The sequence below is a fragment of the Peromyscus californicus genome, unplaced genomic scaffold (genome assembly GCF_007827085.1).
Source record: "Peromyscus californicus insignis strain IS unplaced genomic scaffold, ASM782708v3 Scaffold_19__1_contigs__length_69161282, whole genome shotgun sequence".
Taxonomy (NCBI): Eukaryota; Metazoa; Chordata; class Mammalia; order Rodentia; family Cricetidae; genus Peromyscus; species Peromyscus californicus.
In genome coordinates, this window is record NW_026294491.1 from 61,645,109 (window position 1) to 61,657,880 (window position 12,772).

Genomic DNA, 12,772 nt, shown 5'->3' on the forward strand with positions numbered 1-12,772 from the left:
CTATCGAAAATCAAGTGATTGTAGGGCTGATTTACACTTTAGACATCTTTTCAGGGCCTACATTTAAGATGGAGAAGGGCTTGATCTGATTCCTCACACTGTAGACCCCCACACAGAGCCCACTAAACGTAGTTCTAGGTCTTCCTTTAAAAACAATGGAGCCGAGCGGTGATGGCACACTTGGCCTTTAATCCCAGCACTCGGGAGGCAGAGGCAGGCAGATCTCTCAGTTTGAGGCCAGCCTGGTCTACAGAGTGAGATCCAGGACAGCCAGGGCTGCTACACAGAGAAACCCTGTCTCGGAAAAAAACAAACAAAGTGGGGGAGGGCTGGAGAGAGAGCTAGTGGTTAAGAGCACTGACTGCTCTTCCAGAGGACTCAGGTTCAATTCCCAGCATCTATACGGTAGCTCACAACTGTCTGTAACTCCAGGATCCAACACCCTCACACAGATGGACATACAGGCAAAACACCAATAAAATAAAAATAAATAAATAAATGGGAGGGGGGCTGTAGAGATGGCTCGGTGACAAGTGTGTTCTGTTCTTGCAGAGGACTAAAATTTGGTACCCAGCATCAACACTGGACGCTCACAACCACCTATAACTCTAGCTCCAGGGGGAAACCAATGCTTCTGCCCTCCAAAGGTCCCTGCATTCATGTGCACATACCTACACACAGACACATACACATAATTAAAAACAACTTAAAACAACAACAACCGCCGGGCGGTGGTGGCGCACGCCTTTAATCCCAGCACTCGGGAGGCAGAGCCAGGCGGATCTCTGTGAGTTCGAGGTCAGCCTGGGCTATCAAGTGAGTCCCAGGAAAGGCGCAAAGCTACACAGAGAAACCCTGTCTCAAAAAACCAAAAAAAAAAAAAAAAAAAAAAAAAAAAAAAAAAAAAAACAACAACAACCAACCAGAGTAAAGCGAGGAGTAACAAGCATGTTTTCAGAGTGGCTCTTATGTAAAGTCCTTTCCCTGGAGCCGGGAACACAGCCCGTGCCCCTTTTCTTTTGAATCCCCGACTTAAGGAAAGGATGGCAGGAGAGCATGAGAACACGATGAACCAGATGGAGAAAGGCAGTGTGTCTTGATGGAGGGCGGAGCTCCTGCTGCTGTACAGCCCTGGCACAGTCCCAGAGCAGGCCAGTCTTCTGAGCAGCCCAGCTGAGGGCGAGTTGTGAGGCTTGCCTTTGAGCAGGGAAGAACCAGAGCTGGCCAACCCCAGATCTGTCCCACAGATCCAGGTCTCCCTGGGACAGTTCCTTCCTACTCATTGCTCGAAGGGAGATGCTTCCTGTCCTTGCCTGCATTCCGGCGCCTCTTTCGACTCAAGAAACTCTCCAGTTTCTTGCTGCGTTTCAGCTCCTTGAACTTCTCAGCTAGGGCCAACTGGCGCTGCTCAGCTAGATAAAAAGGAAGCAAGCTGGTGAGCGAAGGATGAAGACCTTTCTTAGTCCTCCGTGCTGGGCCGTGTGTGAAGCCATGGTGCACGAGGGACATGGGAACTGCTGTGTGTGCTGTGCTGGTGAGCAAACAGCTTCATGGATGCCAGGCCAGGGCTCACTAATGAGCTATAGCCCCAGCCCAGTGAGCCAGCTTCTTTCCCCTTGTGTTAGGAACTGAAGCCAGGGCTTTGCTCATGAGAGGCACTACCACGGAGCTATCAAACACCCCGGCCTAAGTGGACTTTCTTTTCTTTCTTCCTTCCTTTTTTTTTTTTTTTTTTTTTTTTTTTTGGTAACAGGGTCTTACTTTGTAGCCTGGCCTGACCTGGAACTCACTATGTAGACCAGGCTGGGCTCAAACTATTAAGAGATCTGAGTGCCCCTGCCCCGAGTGCTAGGAGTGAAGGTGTGCCCTACCAAGCCTGGCCTCTAAGCTAACTACTTTTTACGACTCAAGTCTTACTCATCTGAACCAAGGTGGGCATTTAATAAGTGGAGATGCAGTGAGATGGAGATAACAGGGACAGTAACTGACTTTGGTTTTATTTCTTTTGGGGGGTGGGCAGGGACTCTAGTCCAGATCAGTCTCCACTTCTACATATCCAAGGGCAACCTTTACCTTCCCATCCCCCAAGTGCTGAGATTGCAAGGATTCGCCACTCTTCTTGTTTGATGTGGTGCTAGGGATCAAACCTAGGGCTTACTAAATGCTAGGCAAGCACTCGCCCAACTAAGCCACACCCCAATCCGCCCACAAACATCATCTAATTTCGGATACAAGACTGATCACAAGTAGCACTTCCCTATTATTCCTGCTGCCTCCAAGTTACCATAGGTCCTTCCTCAAAGGAGCTCATGGATCCTGGTACCATACCCAGCCCACTCACATTTCTTCAGGAAGTAGGGCCGATGGCCCTGCTGTGCCAGAGCCCGCCGCTCCTGCTTCAGGGCCAGGCGCAGCTCCTGCTGCTGCCTCCGCTCCTGCTGTGCCACGTCCTGCTGCTCCTGAGGACCCCGGGTGAGAAGGGATGGGTGTGTGAGCAGGATGGGCTGTGACTCACCACCTGTAACCGCTCCCGCTCACCCACTGCCACCAGCACCCACCATTCGCTGAAGCAGCTGCCGCAGCTTCTCATGCTCCTCCCCTGAACGGTGCTTCTTCAACTGCTTCCTCACGAGCTCCACGGTGGAAAACGAAGAGCATAGTTAACATTCTGTGCCAAGCACTATTAGAAAAGGTTCACATGAGTTAACACAAAAACAATAAACAATGTGTGTGATGTGTGGTGTCTGAGGATCCAGCACAGTACTAAATATATATTCTAGCACTGAGCTGTAGCTCCCAGCCCCGGGCCCTTTCTTTCTCTTACTAGCTCTCTCTGTCTCTGTCTCTGTCTCTCTCTCTCTCTCTCATTTTAAAATAATTGTGGGGCTATGTGTGTGTGTGTGTACATATTCAAATGGAGAGAGGACCTGGGGTTACAGGCACACAGATGATCATACCAAGCTTTTTATGTGCATTCTGGAAATTTGGATTCAGGCGCTCATGCTTGCAATATTTAGCCACATTTTTTTCCCTTTTTATCCTTTTTGTGGTTAGAAAACTAAAGTAGCCAGGCGTGGTGGCACACACCTTTGATCCCAGCGCTTGGGAGGTAGAGGCAGGAGGATCCGTGAGTTTAAGACCAGTTTTGTCTACATAGTGAATTCCAGGAGAGCCAGAGCTACATAAAGAGACCCTGTCTCAAAAAAACAAAGAAAGGAAGGACGGACGAATGGACGGACGGAAGGAAACAAGCAAAGGAAAGCAAAGCTGGTAAAGTGGCTCAGTGAGTAAAGGCACTTGCCACACAAGCCTGAGGGCCTGAGCTGGACCCCTGGAACCCACATAGTTGGAGAGAGCTGAAACTGACAAGCTGTCCTCTGACCTCCACACACAAAGGGTGACACATGCAGACCTACACACCAAATAAATACTGAAACACCACCAAGTTTAATCAGGAAGAGAAAGACGGTTATCACATACTCTTTTTGTTTGTTTTGTTTTGTTTTGTTTTTTGAGACAGGGTTTCTCTTTATAGTCCTGAATGTCTTGGAAATCACTCTGTAGACCAGGCTGGTCTTGAACTCAGAGATCCGCATGCCTCTGCCTCCTGAGTGGAGGGATTAAAGGCGTGCGCCACCACTGACCCACAAAGTCTTATATTCTTATATGCAGATGCCATAGTCAATTTCAAAGAAGTACAGAACAGTGGCTATGAGAGCATGCGAAGGTATGGGGAGGATGGGGATGCACCTGGATACGGAGGAGGATTTCCAAGGTTTGGTAGTACATCAGATAACTATGGTTGACAAGTAAGTCAATCCATTATTTTGTTCACTCTTCTTTTTTTGGAGGGTAAGGAGATGATGTCTCATGGTCCAGGGTAGCCTCAAATTCTCTATTTTCCTGCTTCTGCCTTACATCCCAAAGTAGCTGGGATTATAGATATGTGCTGCTAAGCCTAGCTTAACTGAGTATTTCAAAATAGCCAACAGGAGGCTTTTGACTGTTTCCAACACGAAGAAATGATTCAGTGTGAGAAGTGAGACCTATGGCAGTTACCTTGATCATTAAACACTAAATACATGGACTGGAATGCCATCCTACGCCACAAATAATAGTAAACACTATGTATCAACTTAAAAACATACTCATTTAAAAAAAACTGAAGCAAAGGGAACTAAGCAACTTGATCACACGGTCACAAAACTGATGAACCAACTAACAGCAAACAGATCTGCACCAACATGCGCTCCCACTCCTCTTCCTGACTGTCCAGCATGTACTCCAGTTCCCGCCCTCCAGGAGTGGATAGGCCAGTTTCATATTACATACCTCTTTCTCCTTGGCTCGGATATCACTCAGGAATTGGTAAGTTTTGTCAAATATCTCAGGGTTATATTCCCCTGACAGATCATCAAAGCGGGGGTCCCGGGCTACCTTTGGAAAGAGAAGAAAGAATACAAACAGCTTGTCCAGCCTCCCTCTTTTAAGAAAGTGCTGTTCCCTGCCCTTTCCTCACCTTTTTACTGATGGGAACAACCTGACGTAAGAACGGCACTCGGACTTTGGCTGACATTTCCAGAGGACTAAGGAGAAATAAAAGGTCAGGTAAGTACACTTACAGTCTTGGGCGAAGACTGGCATCTTCCCACCCAAGAAAACAGACATCTAATCAAGGTCCTAGGTTCCTTTTGGCTCCAAGGGCAAGTTCCTCACCGGTGCTTATCTGCAACACACACAGGTTGTCTGGGGCTTTGCTTCTGAGTGCTCCTTCCAGCTACCAACTGTTTGTATGCCTTGGGTCCCCCTTGGCTCTGTAACTCCAACAGCTCCTCAAATGACATGTCAGATGTGTCTGCTGGAGGGAAAGGTCATACCACTCTGGTCAGTACCTCCCAACAGCAGGAAAGACTTAAGTCAGGCTAGAGCTGGTTCAGCAGATGAAGGACCATGCTGCCAAGCCTGACCACTGGAGTTAGAGCCTGGAGTCACCATGGTTCAGGTAGAGAACGGACTTGCTAAAGTTGTCCTCTGACCTCTACATCCTCACTGTGGTACGCGTACGCATGCATACATACATACACACATACGCGCGCACACACACACACACACGCGCACACACACACACACGATACACAGCAGAGACTCATCCTACCCCCATCCTTTCCAACGTTCTCCATCACAGCAATCATTTTTACTGTTGCTAGGCAGTACAGGTTGTAATGGTGCTACCCTGCAATGGTGCTACACAAATATCCAACTCTCCAACTATTTTGGCTACTTGACATCTCATCTTGTTGTAGGGACAGAGGTCAATCAATCCACAGCCCATTTCTTTTGCAATCTAAAAAGAAATCTGATTCTATCACTCGTCGCAGTTAATTATCAGGTCATGAACTAAAAACTCTCCAGTGGCTTCTATTTTGCTAGCCTAGAATTCAATATGGAGACATGGCTAGTTTGGTGCGCCCCCAAATGTGGTTGCCTCTGCCTCCAGACAGCTGGAAGCAGCGCTGCAGTGTGCTATCCTGCCTGGCCAAATACCGTTTTTTTTTTTTTTTTTGAGATACCGGGGTTTCTCTGTGTAACCACCTTGGCTGTCCTGGAACTCGCTTTGTAGACCAGGCTGGTCTTGAACTCACAGAGATCCACCTGACTCTGCCTCCCAGGTGCTGGGATTAAAGGCGTGCGCCACCAACGCCCGGTTCTAAATAACTTTTCTTAGATAAGTAGCTCGAGGACGAACTTTTTGCTTTGCTGTTTGATTACTCTTCATCTCCAAGTGCCTGCATACAGCTCAAGAAAGGCCCAATTTGTTACATCCGGCTCTCGTAAACCTTCTGGGAAGAACTCTCATCCCACTGGAAGGAATCTACTCAGGCCCCGGCTGGAGGCTTATGCCCATAATCCTAGCACTTGTGAGGCTGAGGCAGGACTGCCAGGAGTTCGAAATTAGCCCGAGCTACTACACCTGGAGACACCCTCCGCGTACCCCTCTGCCAACACGTTCTAAAAAACCAAGAAACTTCCCTCGAAGTCGTAATGCCGGAAGCACTCCCTCTCACCCTCCACTGAACTGCGGCGCGCAGGGTGGCCTTCCGTCCCGCAGCCAAATGTCGCGCACTCCCGCCAACCCCAGGCCCTCACCCTTCTGCTGGCCGCCTGCCACGCTCCCAGTCTGCATGGCTCCGCGGGAACCTTGGGCCCCAGGCCTAGCAGCAGCTTTCGGCATGTTTGCGTAGTGCGGAAGGTAAAGACACCACTTCCGCTCACTGCACCGCCCAAGCCCCACCCCTTCCGGAAGCCTCAGCCAACGTGGTGAGGGCCCTGGCAGGAGCCCTGCTCCGTAGCCGTCAGACCTCGGGTCTCTTCAAAGCTAGGCTGCGCAGCCAGAGCCTGAGGGCGGCCCCTCTGCCGACTCCACCCTAGTCCCCAGAAACATGACACATGTTTAGAGGTTTTACGTTTTATAAAATCAGAGCTGGCCGATCTTCGGGGGTACAGCAACAGCTCAAGGATGAGTGAAGCTGTCGGTTGGTCCCCACCCCGGAGGGCCGGGGAAGGGGGGGGTGTCATGCCAACAGCTGAGGCTCCTCTCAGCTCCCGGGCAGATGCTCAAGCAGGGAGAGGGACGGTCACGGGGAGGGAAGCTCCTGAGGCTCCGATACTGCTGGCTTCTCCTTCTCCCCACTCCTGTCCCTTGCCAGCACAGCCTGGCTACCCAGCGGGCCTGGGTCAGAGCAATGGCCCAGGAGCAGTGGAGGGAGGTGGATGGGAACAGAGCACCAAGGGAAGGGGCCCTCGGCCCAAGGGAGGAGGAGGACGCCCTCCCCCCAACAACTCCCCACTGAATTCACAGCACAGAAAACACCTCTAGTCCATCAACTCCACGTGGAGGTATACTGAGTCCAGGGTCCAAGGGGCAGGCAGGTGAGGCGGGGCAATGAAGACAGAACGGGCTCAGGAGGGGAGGCAGCAGAACCTTCTTCCTATCCGTGGGAGGAGACAATGGGGCGGCTGATATTGCTGTTGGTAGTCATGGCATTGAGCTCCCACCTGGAAGGCCAACGATGGGCAGAAGACAGAAGAGGTGGTCTCTATGGCAAGCCCAGAATTCTTTGGACGAAGTCAGGAACACAGCAGCCCCTCCGATTTCCCACAGCTACCTCTTCCTTACAGCCCTTTTGGGTTTAACCACCAGATCCCACCCACCACTAAATCCAACACCACCTACTCATCCACCTCCAAGCTCTTGCGGATTTCCTGTTTATGTTTACACAGATTCCTGAATCCAAGCACCTGGATTATGCGTACCCATCTCAGTAAACATCCCAGCATACCTCTCCTGCTCCGCGGAGATCCAGCCCAACAGCCCTTCTCCCTCACCCCACAGGAGCACCCATTCTTCTGTCTATTTCCATTATTTCAAGGTCGTGATTCATACCTCCTGCTCTCCCTAAACTTCAGGGCTTACAGCCTTTCCCATTCACCCCACCAAATTAAATTATGCTTCTAACAATTCTTTCATTCTACCAAGACTCAGGAAACACTCCTTACACTGAGACACTAAACATGTACTCAGGACTGAGGGACTTGCACCTGTGTCAATCCAGAGCCTGCCTGGTCATCAGGTCACCCATCAGCTCGGTGTCACCAGAGGACACACAGACCTCAGCAAGGAAGGAAGGACTGGCTCAAGGACTAGGGACTGTCTCAGAATGGCCAACAAGAGTAAATGATCCGTGGAGTGACATTTGGTGTGTGACTTGAACTCAACACTTGAGTTCAGAGGCAGGAAACCAGGACCTCTCTCAATTCTGGAACTAAGGGGGTCCAGAGACTCTTCAACTTTCTACTTCGCAGTCAACCATGAAATTTACTCAGCCCCTCTCAATACATCACCAAAATAAAAACAAACAAACAAACAAAAAACTGCACAAGGAAGCAGAGCTTCTTCTGAGCATGGTTCAAAAAACGCAAGTTTTTTTCATAGCGCTAACAGCTGTCACATGATGTCACCTCTACCTCCCTTGTTCTTCACAGAAACTTCATCTCCAACAAGAAGTGTCTGTCTTCTGCATATTGAGACTGAGCTAATCGGGTCACACCTGTGCTGGCCACTCACCCTCAACCAACCCCTCCTCTGCCACCACTTGCTTTACCTGATATCATGGGGCAAACAGGACTGGTCCAGGTTATACTGAATCACGGCCAGTTTGCACAGAGTCTTCAGACTAGGGCCTTTAATGCAGGAGTTGAAGAGCAGTCAGAGTAGAGCAAAGGCCCCCTGGTCACCACCCAGAGCCAGAGAACCTGACAGGAGGAGCACTTCAGGAGTGAGTACTTACTAAAGTCCAGGATGTGTAAGTCAGAATGATCTATGAGGTCAAATTCATCTCCCAGGCCTTCCTCAGGAGAGGGGCTGTACAGACCGGAAGAGGAACACGTAGGTGGCAGAACCACCCACAAGGCCCCTTGCTCAGACACCTCCCCCATTTCCCGAGTCCTGCCCTCTCTCCTAACCTGGTACCCCCAAAGAGGACGATCTTATCACCAACAATACAGCAGCACTGGCGCCGGCGAGGGCACGGCCCTTTTCCCTTGGGCTCGATCTTCTTCCAGGTGAAGGACCCTAAAGACAAGTCCATAGAGGGTCAGCCCCCGGCCAAGCTAGACATCACTCAGCCCACCCCAGCCCTCACCTACTCAGTGTCACTCTCTCCTCCCACCTCAACTGTTCCTTGTCCCTCCCCAAGGGTAATGCTCTTTACCAGGATTAAACTTCCAGAGGTCATGGAAGTGCCGGTTCAGCCTTGCATTGTAGCCACCAAAGATGTACAGCTCCCCATTGTAGCCGACTGGAAGGGCAGAGACATGTCAGAGTGGATGGGGATGCACGGGGGAGTCCACAAGAAAGCAACAAGCACTCACAGGCTGAATGGCTCCTGCGCCCCTCAGGCAGCACCGGAGTGTGTGGACAGTCGAGCCAGGCCTCAGTTCTGGTGTCAAAGACTCGTATTCGGTTGCAGTAAATCTCATTGTTGGAATGAAATGGCCCAAAGCGGTCAGCACGGCCCCCAAAGACATACATGTGATTGCCCAGCATTGTGGCTGAATGGAAGTCCCGCCAGCGTGCAGGGTTGCCCTGGCCAAGAGCAGAGAGACAGGGAAGAGGGTCAACATGGGCTCACATAGGGGAAGCTAACTGAGCTTCCTGGGATTTCAGCGACGGGTGGGGATCTAACCGAACAAAGGACAGACCTTTGTGCAAACAAGGGTCCACGTCATGGTGCTGGTATCCAGCTTGTGAATGTCATTGGAAAAGCAGTCTGCCTGAGTGATGAGAAAAAGGAAAAACCGGGTGTCAATGGTTAGTCTTTGACTATCCTTCCAAAGTCTCCTGTTCCACCATGCTAAACTTCCCTCTCTTCTTCTTTTTGGTATAAAACTATAGTTTTTTCCAGACTTACCAGCTGCTCATATCCCCCAAAAATGTACATGATCTTGCCCAGGACACAAGCTGAATGTCCATCCCGGGCCCCAGGAACTGTTCCTGACACTCGGGGTGTAGACCACTTGTGAGTATCTTTTGAAAGAGGAAAGAGGACACAGGTCAGCTGACATGCTCATCTTAATTCTGGCCTTCCCTTCTCCAATACTCCCCGAACCTCCCCTTTCCCAGCCCCACGGCATCATGAGACCTGTACTCACTGACATCAAAGGCGTAGAGTACGTTGCAGGCCCCTTCAGTGTCATTACGCCCACCCCAAAGGAAGACCGTGTCATCGATGAGGACGGTTGAGTGTCCATACCGCATATAGGGTACAACAGGAGCCTGCCCTCGGACGGCAGGCCTCACTGGGGGCAGCTTTGTCCAACGCAAGGACACTGTGGACACAGCTCTGCTCAGCCTGGGAACCTCCCTCCAGGCTGCCACCTTATCCCAAACCAAGCATTCTTATCCAACCCTCCCTGGCCACAGAGACCACCACCAAACTTCATTCGGGTGCCCACTACCTCCCCCTGATGGAGGAGCCCAGGAAAGGTACCAGAACTGGTTTACCTGCGTTGAAAATGTGCACATCTATCTGTCGCAGTGTCTCGTAGTCTTCACCGGAGCAGTAACCCCCGAAGGAGTACACTCGGTGCCCAACAGCCACTGCAGCATGGTTCACCCTGCGTGGCCCGCCCTCCAGATGCACTGTCCACCGTAACATCCCCTGGGCCACAGGTTACAGGAACATGCCCCCCCGGCACGGCCTGCTGCCTCTGCTACCTGTACACAAGTCAGGGCCACAGGTTCCTCAGACAAGGCTTCGCTCGGCTCAATGTGGCTGCCCAGGACCAGTCTTTGCCTCCTGTGTCACCCTAGTGGCCCTCCCACACCACCCCTCTACAGGGACACTAGTCACAGCTCAGGTGGCTGGCCCTGTCCCAGGGGAGCTGCAGAGGTCAAGAAGCTAGCCCTGGCCCTGTGTTCTCCCACAGTGAAGGGTGGGGCCACCTTAACCTGACTGCCAGCTCAGAAGCTGGTGACCATGATCACCCCTACTCATGCCAACTCCACCCTGTCCCTGGCTGGAAACAAGCTCCAAGCCCCCAGTCTCCAAACCCCTTTCCCATACTGGGTGTTCTTGCTTCTGGCTCTGCTTCCTGCCGCCTCTCTAAGAATTTCCCTCCATCTCTTAAAGGTAGGGATCTCCAAAGCCTCCCAGCTATTAATAGCACAGCCAGCCGCAGCCAGTCCACTGAAAGCTGGCAGGTGCTTTAAAGGAAAAAAAAGCTTTCAGGTTTTTAGAATGCAAGTGTCCCTACCTAGGACAGGGAACTCCATGTAACCATGGTTGATTAGCCCCTCACAGAGAGTTCTTGCCAAGCTGATCCGTTGTCCCCGGGGTCACCCAGGGTGCCCACAGGCAGGAGGAGTTTCTCTGACAGCTGTGGCTCTCGTACGCTGCCAGAACTAGAAACTGAAGCCAGAAAGGTTATGTGTACATTGCGGGCTGGGGGAGGGGAGAGGAGTTTTCTCCCTTGCCACTTTCCCAACCTTACTATCCTTAGAGAACAAGCCACTTCCAACAGCTCTTCCCCTGTTACGTCTCTAAAGGAGGGATGGGTGGGGGGTGCACACAGGAAAGAGGAGGGAAGCAAAAATGCCTTTGGGCAGGACAAAGGCCCCAAGCATGAGACGAGCCATGGCCTCTTAAAGACAGCTTGCAAGCCTAGTGATAATGGGTACATCTGAGGGCTCTTTCAGGTAAATCCTTTAGCAACTGGCAATGCCTTTGCCAGGAGACATCTGCTGGGTATGGGCGGATCATCTGCTCCCTGTTCAAAAAGCCTTGGCAGACAGAAAAAACAGGCTCAACCTCAGGCAACAACAACAAAAAAGCAACCAAAAACCCACCTCAAGGCCAGTCCCCCTGCAGGAGACATGTCTTTCATTTGGCTTGCCACTACTGCCCACCCGACCTCCCCCAACCCTACACTGCATACTTTAAATCGCCATCTCTCTCGACCTGAAACAGCAGCAACCAAAAGTTCCTCTCACTTCATTACCCCTGCTCTTAAATCAGTGTTTGTCGGGGAAAGCAGATTCAATTTAAGAACGGAAATCCAAGGCAGGTGTGGCCTTTAATCAATCTCAGCACTGGGGAGGCTGGGGGATGTCTATGAGATCAAGGCCAGCCAGAGCTACATAGTGAGATCCTGTCTCAAAAAAAAAAGGGGGGGGGGAACCTATCATCTCCCTCATAGCTTTCACTCTCCCCTCAAGGTAGTCCAGATAAAATGAAAATGCACACAGATGAGACTATCAATCCCAATGAGAGACGGATAACGAATCCGAGCATCTTCATAGAGATAACTCGAACGCAGGGGTTAAACAGGACCTCTGGGTCTCCAGCATTCCCCACCACTACATCGTCAACCTTCCATTCACTAGATGTACGCTCCCCCTCCCTGACAGCTTGCAATTTTCGCCCTCCACTTGCGACCCTTCCCTCCCCGATATCCTGAGAGCTGGGCAGTTCCCGTTTCCTTCTCCCATCACGGTCCGCACGAGAGCCCTCTACTTCGTCTACCTCCACGAAGAGAAGAAAACATGCACTGCCCCCTTCCAACCACGGTGCTCCTCTCGGAGAATGACTCGACTCCTGTCTTATGCCACCTTTCTCAGCCGCCCCTCCCCCACAACGCCAGACACTGTCCCCTCCCCCTGCCATTATGCTCAGCTTCCTGATTCTCTTCAGAACCCACTCGTCCACTGTCTTTCAGCGCCTCCTCCAGTCACCAGGTCTCTCGCACCCCTCTCCAAACCAGGTCCCCCAAACCTTTCGCTGCCCATTAACACTCCTCTTTCCCAGCATCCCCCTAGCTCCCTCCCCACCCCCATCTCATCCTTCTCAGCCCCTCCCCCGCGACTCCGCGGCAGGCATGGGCGTCGCCAGACCCTCCAATTTTTCTCATCCTTCACCCCATCCCAGGCTACCTGCCAGGCCGGGCCGGGGTGGGGCCGCGGGTCCTCGCGCTGCTGGCAGCCTAGAACCCGTTGCGCGCCAACCGATTCCTCGGTCCCCAACGAGATAAACACTGCCAGGCTTCGTCCTTCCGGCGGGCAGCAGGACGCGCACGTGCAGTGGGAACCCTGGGCCCGACGCCTTCAGGGACTTGTAGTTCACAAGTTACCTCAGGGCCGGTAGGCTGGGGGAGGGCGCGCAGGCGCAGAATACGGCGCGCTCCCGAGGATCACCGGGTAATGTAGTTCTTTGTG

General features: G+C 51.8%; 2 protein-coding genes across 5 annotated transcripts; both read right to left on the reverse strand.

The window, feature by feature from the left end:
- Nucleotides 1-928: 928 nt before the first annotated feature.
- Nucleotides 929-6,351, reverse strand: Rrp36 (ribosomal RNA processing 36). 3 transcript variants are annotated; one of them, XM_052745504.1, is made up of 7 exons: nucleotides 6,148-6,351; nucleotides 4,717-4,855; nucleotides 4,520-4,586; nucleotides 4,333-4,437; nucleotides 2,559-2,633; nucleotides 2,342-2,459; nucleotides 929-1,412 (listed from the first exon to the last, which is right to left on the reverse strand). In XM_052745504.1, exons 1-7 carry the CDS (start codon nucleotides 6,230-6,232, stop codon nucleotides 1,276-1,278), a joined length of 726 nt encoding a protein of 241 aa, XP_052601464.1. In that variant the 5' UTR covers nucleotides 6,233-6,351; the 3' UTR covers nucleotides 929-1,275. The 3 variants fall into 3 exon arrangements, with proteins under 3 accessions (XP_052601464.1, XP_052601463.1, XP_052601465.1); XM_052745503.1 differs by having other exon boundaries at nucleotides 4,717-4,858; XM_052745505.1 differs by lacking the exon at nucleotides 6,148-6,351 and adding an exon at nucleotides 6,066-6,086 and having other exon boundaries at nucleotides 4,717-4,858.
- A 99-nt stretch (nucleotides 6,352-6,450) lies between these two features.
- On the reverse strand, nucleotides 6,451-12,637 carry Klhdc3 (kelch domain containing 3). Of its 2 annotated transcripts, none has more exons than XM_052745498.1 (12): nucleotides 12,491-12,637; nucleotides 10,816-10,970; nucleotides 10,064-10,276; nucleotides 9,712-9,888; nucleotides 9,471-9,586; nucleotides 9,262-9,333; nucleotides 8,932-9,145; nucleotides 8,772-8,858; nucleotides 8,524-8,632; nucleotides 8,349-8,422; nucleotides 8,163-8,241; nucleotides 6,451-7,056 (listed from the first exon to the last, which is right to left on the reverse strand). In XM_052745498.1, exons 3-12 carry the CDS (start codon nucleotides 10,215-10,217, stop codon nucleotides 6,990-6,992), a joined length of 1,149 nt encoding a protein of 382 aa, XP_052601458.1. In that variant the 5' UTR covers nucleotides 10,218-10,276; nucleotides 10,816-10,970; nucleotides 12,491-12,637; the 3' UTR covers nucleotides 6,451-6,989. The 2 variants fall into 2 exon arrangements, with proteins under 2 accessions (XP_052601458.1, XP_052601459.1); XM_052745499.1 differs by lacking the exon at nucleotides 12,491-12,637 and adding an exon at nucleotides 12,259-12,361.
- Nucleotides 12,638-12,772: the final 135 nt, after the last annotated feature.